The sequence below is a fragment of the Acomys minous genome (assembly GCF_964271855.1).
Source record: "Acomys minous genome assembly, chromosome: 6".
Lineage (NCBI taxonomy): Eukaryota > Metazoa > Chordata > Mammalia > Rodentia > Muridae > Acomys > Acomys minous.
In genome coordinates, this window is record NC_140487.1 from 75,936,762 (window position 1) to 75,948,929 (window position 12,168).

The window sequence follows — 12,168 nt, forward strand, 5'->3', positions numbered from 1 at the left end:
CCCACAGTTGTGACCTGGTTGACTATAGGGACAGGCTACCCAGATGTGCCCAGGCATAAGCCACATAGGATCAAACCAGCAGCCTCAGCCCCTTTAGTCGAAGTAAACCCACCGAGCCAGCTAAAAATAACTTTAGCTGATTACATATTTATATGTAATTTGATGGTTGATGTTTCAAATGCACCTCAGCACAACTGCGTGAGTAAAGGCAGGAGGAGGCCTTGGCAGCTCGGCAACCCGTCACCTCTCACAAACAGGAAAAAAAAAAAAGCCATAGAATCTCATTTTCCCTGGTCCCCAGCAGACAGCGATGGAGTTGGCTGTTGTTAATTTCAGCTTTGGCTAACTACTTCTCTGTCACCATCATGTTGCCTGTATTTAGAGCTGGGTGTTTTATAACATTATAACCCCATCTGTCTGATAATTATGAAAGCCCTGGAGAGCATTGAGTGTGCCGATAAGGGGATGCTTATCCTGACAAAAGCAAAGACATCGAGGCACCCAACGTGGCAAGAAAAGGCGCCAATGCTGCCTGTGGGTTAAAAGAAACGGCTCACTCATCTGCATTGGAGACTGAGCCCAGAGCCCTTGCCATGCTAGGCACTGCCATGCTAGGCACTGCCGTGGAGTATGGGGCTCATCCTGACAGGCAGAGAGAATGAAGACATGTGGGCAACGCTGGTGAGCCTGTGCGGTGATCTGTAATCTGCAAATCTGAGGAAAAGCCAACTGAGAAATGGAAACACAGTTGAACGCCTCATTAGGAAAATGAGAAACAGCGCTGAATACCTGGAACCTAAGTACAAATTCAGGTGAAAGCTGGGTTCTGTGCAAGCACTTAGAAGCCAGGTGTGTTCAAGGATAACTTCTGAAACCTTTGCTGAACACCAGCCTGGGTCTGCAGGGCCCACACGGCCTTCCCTTTCTCCTGTGGGCTGCTAACGTGGAAGGCGCTTGGCGGCGATCTTCAGGGGCTGCCTTTCCCAACTTCCAGTCTGTATAAACTGCTGCACTTTGAATGAAATGACCCAGTTGAATAGATTGGCAAGACAGAGAACAGCCTATGCTTAAAGCTTTGAAGAAACCAACTTGGCTTCCCCAACGTAAATCACTCTTGGCAGCTTTGCTTATTAACGGTCTTTCAGAACTCGATGGTTTATAAAGCCCATACACATTTCTGCATATTTTACTAACTCGGACTGTTTTTTTTTCCTTTCTGTAGTTCTTTAACATAATTTGTGTGCACTTGCACATGTGTACATGCGTACATGCGTGTGCATGTGGAGGTCAGTTGCAGGAGCTGTCCACCTTGAGTTTTGAGACAGAGAGACAGGGTCTCTTACTGTGACACGGTGTTTACCAATAAGTCTGGGATGGCTAGCAAACAAGTCCCCAGACACCTCCAGTCTCTGTCTCCCCATCACCAGGCTTACAGGAACATGCCTCCATAACTGGTTTTTCCACATGGGAACTAAACACACATGGATCCTCAAGGTTAGCTAGGATGTGTTTTACATTTTTTTTAAAGCAATAACTTGGCATCTCATTTCCTTACTGTGTCATCTGACACATCTTTTGCTGGACTCAGAAGAATACTCAAATTAAATTAATGATAGTTATCATAAATCACTACACATTCTTAATCAAAATAATTTGCAGAAAGAAGTTACAGAGTATCTTTTACATTTTAATATATCTCTGAATTTACCTTAAAACTGTGCTAATATCTCTCCCAGAAACAGATCAATGCCTATTAGGACGGCCCACATAACAATTAACTAGGGATGGGTTTTTTTTTGGGGGGGGATGGTTTTTCTTATATCTCCATTTTGAGGAGAAAAAAATGTTTCTAAACTGGACAATGGTGTCGCACTCGTAATCCCAACACTCACTCGGGAGGCAGAGGCAGGTGGATCTCTGAGTTCAAGGCCAGTCTGGTCTACAAAGTGACTTCTAGGACTGCCAGGGCTACACAGAGAAAACTTGTTTTGGAAAACAAAAACAAAACAAACAAATTGTTTCTGAAAGTTTATTGGATTGTCACTATTGTCTCTTTTTATTTTATTTTATTTCATTTTACTTATATCCTTGGCCAATTTTTCTGTTGACATATGTGTGTTTCTACTAATGACAGTAACAATCAAATAGGCTTACATCCCGGTTTTTTGTGGGTCTTGTTACTTTATATGCAGTGGTCACCTCTGTCTTTCCTCTCTAAAGCTAAGGTAATACCAATTCCAATTAAAATGCATGGCTGATGGAAAGACTTAGTGAGGAAACATATGGGGAAGTGCTGTGCAGCACCAAGCATCTTTATACCGTTCTTTTAGTGATGAAGCCATCCAGAAATAAAAAGCGTTTGTTAATAAGCCTAGTAAGAATCTGTAGACAAGCTCATATCCTGGCCTTGAAAATATCTTCAATTTTTAAGAAACGGGTTTTAGTTTTAATAGTTACTAGAGTTCTATAGTTCTATAGTGCTATAGTTCACACACTGACTGAAGCCCCAAATGTCTAAATGTTAAAATTGGTGCCAGTTTTGCAGACTGAAAGCTGAAGGATCTCCACGACACCGGGCGACAGCAGGACACCGGAGAGGGGTCCAGGTGAGGGTCCAGGTTGATGCCACAGCAGCAGAAGCCAGAGGCCTCGACCCAGACTCGTTGCAATGACTCACTGCAATGAGCTTTCACAAATAAAGATGTTTGGACAAAGGGCGCGCTGTGGGACACACCCCAGCACCCACGAGGACGGCTTTTATGCTTTGTTATGTTCTGTTTACTTTTTAAGTCTTGTTTTTAAATTTTCTTTTTGGAGAGGAGGTTACAAGAGCAAAGGGCGGAGATGAAGGGATGGAAAGATGGGAAGGATTAAGGGGAGAGATGCGAAACTCACAAGAATCAATAAAAAGTTAAATTAAAAAAAAAAAAGATTGGTTTCCAAAGGAGTGCTAGTGCAAGACAGTAAACTCCTTACCAGACAAGGTTCAGTGGGAGACTCTTGGGTCACTGAGGGCGTGCCCTCAGAAGACATTGTGGGACCTTCTGCCTCTCTTTGTATTTGCTTCCTGAACATGAGGTGGAAAGTTCTGCCCTGCCACTCACTCCTACCACAGAGTGCTGTCTTGCCACAGGCACAAAGACAGCAATGAGCCAAAATAAACCTTCTCTCTTTATAAGTTAATTGTCTTAGGTGTTTTGTTACAATGGAGGAAAGCTAAGGCAAGATTGTTGTGAAAATCAACAAAGATGTTTAATATAAAAGCACTCAGAAACTTTCAGAGGATCCCTCATAAAGCCAGGTCGTTGCTCTAACGGGGGTTTTTTTTCTTTCTATTGAAAGCTCTAATTAGCCAAGTACAGACTTGTTAAAACAAGAACGGCTCCACATTCGACACGATTCTTACCTCAGCCTCAGGACGTAGCTGCAGCTCACCTTCCTCAGCATCTCTACTCCTGGCTCCTCTTCATTCGAAAACAAAAAGAGGTCAGTCAGTGGAACGCTCTTCCGCAACAGAATGAGATGTGCTTAATTATGCATTTTTATAAATAGGCAAGAAGAAAATATTTAAATGAACACACGAGGCTTCGTTCCCAGTGATGCCGCCATGCCCCCCCCCCCCCGCCCTCATCCTGGTCGCCATGGTTTCCTGCATATCTCTCCTGTGTTCCGTATATGCAAACAAATACAAACGGACAGCATTTCCCTGTTCGCACATGAAGTTTGCTGCATTTTCTACCTTACTTCTTTTCAACTTGTAATCCATCTTGAGGGCTAGAGATGCCACTCCATCATAGACCTTTTTTTAAAAAAAAGTATGTGCTAGCTCCTATATTCAGTCAACACCACCAAAAACCAAAGTAAAATGCACCTCCCTGAATACATCCTGAGTAGCAGACCTCCCATGGGAAGACACAGTGTGTACACGGGACATAATGACACCGCCCTTAACAGGAATATTTCAAAAAAATCTTGTCTCACTACTGAAAAATATAATTATGTGAAGGAATATATGTGTGTGTGTGTGTGTGTGTGTGTGTGTGTGTGTGTGTTAACTAATGTGACTTACCTTTCCACACTGTATACATGTACCAAAATATGATGTATACCACAAATATGTAAGAGTTGCAATAATCAACCAAGAAAGATACCTGAACATAATATAAAGAAAACAAATGGATAAAATGGAGAACCCAGCCCCTCCCCCCAAATCTTATCTTGCTTATGTCATAGTCTGGGAGTCTCAGAATGGGCTACTGTAAAGGATTTGTCACTCAGGCATCAAAATCTGCTTTCATTTTATGCTGGGGAATATATTGTGCTGCCTACCTGGTCGTGTGTGTGTGTGTGTGTGTGTGTGTGTGTTGCTGCTGCTGCGGCTGTTGAGGATCAACCTCAGAGCCTTGAGGGCACACTCTGCCACTGAGCTACTACCAAAACCAAGGTTGTATTTTAAGTTTCCTCTTGGCTGGGTGTGAACACACGATCAAATTCCAGCAGCTAAATATGAGCAGAGGACACTAGCACCACTTCTAGGCCCAGTCCAAACCTATAACCCACTACACCATGCTCCCCTTCCCTCCCACTTGCCAGCAGCTGGGTGATGCCTACAGAGACTGTGGGCTGTGCACTGAGGATGGCAGAATCCTAAGATAGAAAGCCTGGGGTATTTGAACTGCTGCTAGAAACAGTATTACACATTTTGGATGTTGAAGGGTAAGAAAGCCTTCCCATATGTTTGCGCCATGAGATCTTTTTTATTTTTATTTTTATTTTCATTTTAGGTAGACTGCAGCAACTAGTATTGTCCTCATTAACACAGACAGCAAACACGAGGCACATTTGGTCCACCCTTCGGTCTGTGTGAGTCTCTTCTTGGAATTCTAGATTTCTGGGATCCCCCCCGACCCACCCCCAAGAGACTTCCACTGGACTATGAAATCCTTGCAGGAAGTGACTATCATTTGTGTTCACACCTTAGTGCTCAGAGCAAACGGCGGGCATCAATTGTTCAGTGAATCCTCCACAGCCTTTGGAGGAGTGAACAGACACAGGGCCTCCTGCAGGGACGGTGAACTCATTCATCGCCATATCACTTACTTTGATATCACCCCATTGCTTTTCTTTTCTTTTTTTTTTCTTTATCAGTCATACTTCATCAGCTTGACATATTAGAAAATTACTCACATGAAGCTAAACTCTACCACTCTATGACTTTCTTATTGTCTTTTCAGGCACACAAAATAAATCTAAGTAGTCTGTCTTCAAGACAGCCCTTCAGCTCTGTGACAACGCCTCCGCCGACCTCTCCCATAATAAGTCCTCTGGGCTCCAGGCTAAATAGTCTTATGCTCTTCGATTCTTCTTCTAAGATTGCCATGACCGGAACTCTTAGGACTGATTTTCTCCTCCATTAGACACACTCGGGACTGTCACAGTTCCCTGTTCATGGTGGGAGCATCATACTCTTTGGGATCACTGTCCAGCCCATGACGGACCACTTGTCCCTCTCAACTAGGACTGCATACATTAATCAAAGCAGCTCACTAATTTTAAACAGTCTTAGAGGCGTCCATGTCGCCTGGAGATCCATCTGAGACTGCCAGCTCACTTGCTAGCTCTTCTTTCTGTCTCAAGGAGACGGCCCTGCCCACACCCACTTCACTATGCAATTTTAGACAAGTCACTCTACCTTTCTTGCATCAAAAAATGACGTGGCTGGGACACACAGTTGCTACATTTTATTTCCTACTTAAAAATCCTTTGTGTGTAGAACAGGAAATTCTGGGAGAATGCATGAGCTCTGATGTAGGATCTCTTACCCACAAAGCAATGGGAGTGTAAATCTGCCTGGAAACAACTAGCTTATCAAACAGCTTGAAAAACAACAGGTAGTTTTTCTCAGCTATGCTAAACTGGTACCCACTGACGTCGGAGTACTATGAGTGAGCAGAAATATATAGTAGAGACGATGGATGCCTGTATAGAGTCAAGAAAAACACAGCACCAGCTGACACTGACAAGGCTCAGGGGAATCAGTGTATGGCTCCTGGTTCTGGGGATTTTATTGCCCACACTTCCTAGATTAAAGGAATAATGACCACACAGTGGGATTTCAAACTACAGAAAGCCTAGCTGAGCGCATTGCCAGTCTTTTCTCACTTTACACACAGTGTAAGCATACCCACTCCCAAAGACCCTCAGCTACTCGGTAAAAAAGTGCTGTTCGCTGGGGGCATGGGAGCATGCCTATATATTTCCTGCCCTTCATCCAGTTCTTATAAAGCAGACATCTTGCTTTTAGCTGATTAATTTCTCTTGCTGTTTCTGATGGATAGCACCCCCTTGCTCATCCATGCTTCTGAGGTTGGATCCACTTCCCACCTCAGACCAAGATTCTGCACGTAATTATTTGACCTCCTTTGAAAAAGCTCATTGCCAGCTTTCTAACCTGATCTGGGCACACTCCCCATCGGGGCCTGCATTTCCTGTGGATGATGAGTTGGTTTCCTAGGTGACAGAGGAAAGGAATAGACCTGTTAGCTTGTGGCTTCTGACTCACTCTCTGCAATGGACGTCACAGCATCCTGGCTGAATAAGTGGATGCTGATAACAAGCTTGAGCTGACGGTAGCAGCAGGGCACTAATGGCGAAGACAATCGAGCCCGCACTGGCTTGCCCTCCCACGAGGCAAGCCACCAGACCCCAGAGATTCCGCATCTGAAGAAACAAATGCAGATCCCAGGCCTCTGAGCCCAGCCTTTTATAAATTCACAGTGGAAGTCTGTTCTGCGACAAGCTCTGTACAGTTTGCTTTTCTGGGACATGGAGGAAACAGGGCTCTCTAATGAAATGGCCCGTGAAGGCCGAAAGGGAAGGTAGCAGCAAACCAAACACTCAGATGCAGTTTACTGAGATGACAGCTGTCTTTAAACTTGCACTTGTTCCCAAGGGGGTAAATAAACTCACAGTGACCCAATCTGTCATCAGAAACCACAATGAAAAATGACAGACTAACCCTCAGAAAAGTTAGATTTCATGAAACTTGGAGGCAAGGATACTCATGCACTCGCGTGCACACACACACACACACACACACACACACACACACACACACACACACTTACTTTTCAACATCTTCTTTTTCTGTCAACTCTTCACAGCCCTGTACAAATCAATGAAAGCTGTGCGGAACCAAAAACCAGAAGTGCTCCTTCGTGTCCACATCGGAGCAGGCTGCATGGCTCCTTAAGGTTCTAGAATCCCTTAAATGACCAGCAAACTTAAGTTCCTTACAGGCGATAAAGCATCTTGTTTTTCTCAGGGGCCTAGAGGGGGTACTTTAAATAGCACTAGCAAGCATCCGAATGAATTAGACAGCAAATGTAGGTTAGCTTTATTTAGACAGATAAAGAAGCAGAGAAACTTGTCTGGTTCAAGGGCAGTGCAGCCTGACACGACAGCATTTCTCAGAGGAGGGGAGATTGCTTTGGGAGAGGGAGGTATTTTGGGCAAAGAGCAAAGTTCCTCTGTCTCTCCAGGGACAGGAGATGCTGTGCTCTCCAGCACAGAAGAGCAAGATTCAAGAATGGCCAGATAGTCATTGAAGAAAAGAGCTATAGATTTACAGTGTAAAATGGAGCTTAGTGCATCTGAGTTCACCTCTTTTCCCAGTCCTTGGTAAGATCATCAGAAAAAGATGAACTTCCTGGAACCTAAGCTGGGCCAGGGAGCTGCTGCAGCTTCTAGGGAGCAAGGCTTTAGATCTACAGCAGTAGCTGTACCCACAGGGGGTTGGTTCCAGGATCTCCCTGGAGACCAAAACAGGAAGATGCTTCCAGTCCCTTCTATAGAATGGCATGCTATGTGCACACATCCGATGCACATCTTCCTGCATGCTTTAAACTCCCTTTAGGTGCTGTGTAATACCTCACACCATATAGATGCCGTGTGGCTGCTGTTATGTGAGCCTGTCCAGGAATACTAAGGCAGGGGAAAAAAAGAATGTTCAGGGTATATGCAACCCCCTCCAATATCCTCAGCGCTATTGGTTGATTCTGAGGATGCAGGATGCATGGATACAGTGGGCTGACTAGACATCCAGGTTGAGATACATAAGCCAGGAAGTTGAGAAATAGGCAATGTGTGGGGACATTTATGCACTCACAAAAAAGTAAGATCTTGAGAAAACAAGTCAATAAATAGGCTTGAGTTTTTCTTCCTCCTTTTCCTCTGCACCTTTTCCCCTGAGGTTAGTTTCTGGAAATGGTTGCTCCTTTGTACATGTTTTCTGAAGTAAATGATGTATGGCAGGCAGCACATCTAGGACAAAAGTTAACATTCTGGTTGTGTGGTTTGTGCTGTGATGCTTATGGCACCTTTCCTAAGCCATCGCTGGTTTCTTCTTAGTGCACAAAAGTCAAATGTGTCTTACGGTTCATCAGCTACTCCCCAGTTGTAACTTTAAAATGAGAAAGACATTAGATTAACTCATTTTAATGAATTAAAATCCTGAGTAATTAATAATTTTGAGCAAACCAATTTCTTCCTAATGCATAATTTTGTGTTCCTAAAGTAATACTGATTTTATACGTACGAAAAAAAAAATCTAACAAACATACAAACACGATCCAAACCATAATTTTAGCAACTTAGTTTTTTAAAAATTTATTATTTTATTTTAAGTCATGTATATATGTAGGGCAAGAGCACTGGACATGAGAGTACAGGTGCCCGGAGAGTCCAGAGGTGGTAGCACTCCTGATGCTGGATTTACAGGTAGTTGTGAGACACCATGGCGTGCTGGGAAGGGTCCTCCGCAAGAGCACCATTTGCTTGTAACTACTGTTGAACCACTGCGAGTCCTCCAGCACAGCTGGCTTGTTTTCCTGCTCTTGAGAGGACACGGGTTCAGTTCCCGGCACCTACCTGCTGGCTTACAACAGTCTGTGACTCCAATTCCAGGGATCCTACACTCTCTTCTGGTTTCTGAGGGCACCAAGGACACATGTGGTATGAACATACACTGCACAGCGCTTACATACATACAATAAAAGTATGTCACATGGCCACCAATGCAGTGGGCACAGCATGACCCAGCTGTGAAGCCAGACCTAAGCGCTGAGGTGGGTATTCGTGCACACTTTCTACTTTATTCAGCCCATTCATTTCTTCCTTTAATAACTATCAACACCATATCCACCCCACGCAGAGAAAGCAGGGGCCCCTGAGGATGCACCTTCCTCCTGTCCACTCAGGTCCCCGTCCACTCTCTCCACCCAAGCTCTCCTCCAGTTCCTCTTTCTGGCCAACTGGAGCGCATGCTAAAAGTGCACCCAGCGTGGAAGCCCTGTTTGCACTGTAGCCAAGGTCCACAGAACTCGCCTGCCTCGTTCACTGCCAAACTCTCAACACACTTTTAACTCTTTGTGACACCGGCAAATGGGCTAATCATCTGAAGTCTCTCCAGTTCTAGAATGGTGACAGGACGTCAATAGGTATGCCTACATTTATAAGCTTACATATGCCAAGGACTTTCCTGAGGTCCAGGTGCCAAGTACAGTCAAAAGCCATTTCAAGCTTTTATAAAACAGTCTCACCTAAAGCCAACGGCAGAAGCGTTTCATGTGTGTTGTTATCAGAATCGAATCAAAAGAAAAATTAGCTATTTCCGTCTCTTTAGTAAAGAGAGGAGCATTTTTTTTACTTGAACTAAACTGAAAACTGGAATGACTCCCGTGGGAGTGGGACCTGTCTTTCTTGCTCTGATGTTACTCAATCGCATCACCATCGTCAGAATATATTTGTTAGACTTCCTCAGCGTGTGCTAATAAAGTTCCTCAGTGAGGCCATCTCGTCGTAATGTGTTTTTAATATTTCTAACTTCCGGAAAAAAGAAACATTTACGCGGAGGGACAGAGCCGAGCTGTAATCGGTTACTGATACAAGAAAACAAAATATGGTGCATGTGACTGTGAAAACAATGGCAATCTCCCTTCTCTGTTTTTTCCTGTGTTCTCTCTGTTTGCTTTGCCAAATATGGTTTCAATAATTTCACATCCCTATAAAGAAGAAAGTATTGTGACAGTGTGTGCCTGGGCAAAGTAAGGCCCACACATCTTATTTGTCTTGTGACATTCTGTCTCTTCAGCAGGACGCTGGCAGGCTTCCTCCCGTGATGCAACTTCCTGCTCTGTTTTTGTTTTGGTCAGGGACTGTTTCAGAGTCCCCTGCCCTGAACAGTTCACTTCCGCTTTGTTTTCTGTAGCTCCAGTTCTGCCTTCTGTGGCAACACTTACACACAGACAGCTAGTACTCCATCCACCCAAATGGGGACACACACACACACACACACACACACACACACACACACAGCCTTCACTCTTCCGCTGTACCACTGGGCACTCACCACCCCAGCTGTTTACTGGCCCTGTGGATGAAAGCAGTGGCTCCTAATGTCAGGACTGTGATCAGAACAGATGTTGAGGACTTAGGGACTTTAGACCAAGGAGAAGCTGGCCACACAGCTTAAAGATGACAGAGGCCAAGGCTTCAGGTTGTCTGTCATGGGAAGAACAGACGAAAGCAGACTTGTGATCCTTTACCCGGAAAGCTTTTTCTGTCTACTGACAGATGTGCACTGGTTCCTCAAGGCTCGCCACAGGTCACTCTCTGAAGCTATGCCAGGACAGCACTGTCTCTGCCTCAGCCTCTTGTAATCCTGGCTTAGGTATTTCCTCTTCCTTCTGTCAACAAGCCATTAGATTGAAGAGTGGGCTACTTTAATCTTAGTAGCTGCTACACGGTATTAGCATGTACTCGAAGAAGGCGCAGAGCCCATGCTCCACCCCCTCACAGGAAGAAGTGAAAGGACAGAGATTAGGGTATCCCTATTGGCCTGTCTCCTAAGATTGACAGAAAAGAGCCGACCTCACGCCAGGAGCTAAAAGTAAGAGTAACTTAGCAACACATAGCGCTGCCTGGTGCCTCAGCATCCTCCCCCACACGTCTTGTAGTGACTAATAAATAGGTCCAACGCTCCCCACAAGAGGAGACAGGCATGACGGTACATGCCTTTAACCCCCAGTACTCTGGAAACAGAGGCAGTCTGTGAGTTCAAGGTCACTCTGGACCTCATAGCCATGGGTACATAGTGAGACCCTGTCTCAAAAACACACAAGGAAACAAATAAGGAGTCTCTCCAAGCTTTGTAAGAGCAATCAGAAGAAGTGGCCATACAGAGGAAGATCATGCTGGCGAACGGAAATGCCTCGAATAGCCTTTAACTTGATGGACAAGCTCTGTATCTCTGGGTCTGTTTCAATATTTAAGAGGCTTTGGTAGAAAGAGAAGGTAAGGGCAAAAGGGAACTGTGTCCTCCTCCTCCTCCTCCTCCTCCTCCTCCTCCTCCTTTTCCGCCTCCCCCTCCCTCACATGTTAAAACCCACAGTACTAATATATTTGACCAAGTCCCCTGGATGGGGAGGCCTGGTGGCACTCAGAGGAAGGATAACAGGTCACCAAGAAGAGACTCGATACCCTATGAGCATATACAGGGGGAGGAGGTCCCCCTCAGTCACAGACATAGGGGAGGGGAGTAGGGGGGAAGTGGGAGGGAGGGAGGAATGGGAGGATACAAGGGATGGGCTAACAATTGAGATGTAATATGAATAAATTAATAAAAAAAAACCACAGTGCTTATTACAACAGCCAACGCTGGTCCCCACACTGGGTTTATGGTAGGATTTATCGTAGTGAGCGTGGGTACCAGGGGCTGAAAGTTGCTTGAGTGTGTGAACCAAGGGTCCTGTCATGCTGGATGAGGCTGTCTCTGATCTCCTTCTTCCAAGCCTTGCCCACCTAATTGTGGTAACAGGCTACCATGGCTTTGGAGATGGACTATCTGATAGCGTCAGTCTGAGCCAGATGCCCACCACCCTTCACAAGGACCTGGCTGCTGTCCAGGCCAGTTGACTGCTATGGGGTCTGCAGATCCATGGGACTGGGGCCTGCTCACTTTGGCCAGGCTACTTCCATGTTTGCAGTGCGTTATAGCTGCAACTGCCTTCTGCAGTGGGCCCTCGGGCAACAGGACTACAAGCCTAGATGCTGGCTCCTCATGGTGAGGCAGAGCCACTGGAAAGGGCTCAATTCTTTATTTGAAAGATC

The 12,168-nt window shown here is 45.2% G+C and overlaps 1 protein-coding gene across 10 annotated transcripts in view; it reads right to left on the minus strand.

Moving 5' to 3' along the window:
- The window catches only part of LOC311600101 (uncharacterized protein), a 170,813-nt gene that overhangs the window by 57,261 nt on the left and 101,384 nt on the right, over positions 1-12,168 (minus strand). For 7 of the 10 annotated variants that reach the window (XR_014780132.1, XR_014780133.1, XM_084786399.1 and 4 more), the window contains one exon: positions 3,407-3,464. Coding sequence is in view for 5 of the 10 variants with exons in the window: in XM_084786399.1 (XP_084642525.1) it covers positions 3,407-3,464 (58 nt within the window). In the remaining 5 variants the exon portion in view is untranslated. The other 3 variants (XR_014780134.1, XR_014780135.1, XR_014780136.1) reach the window with 3 other exon arrangements.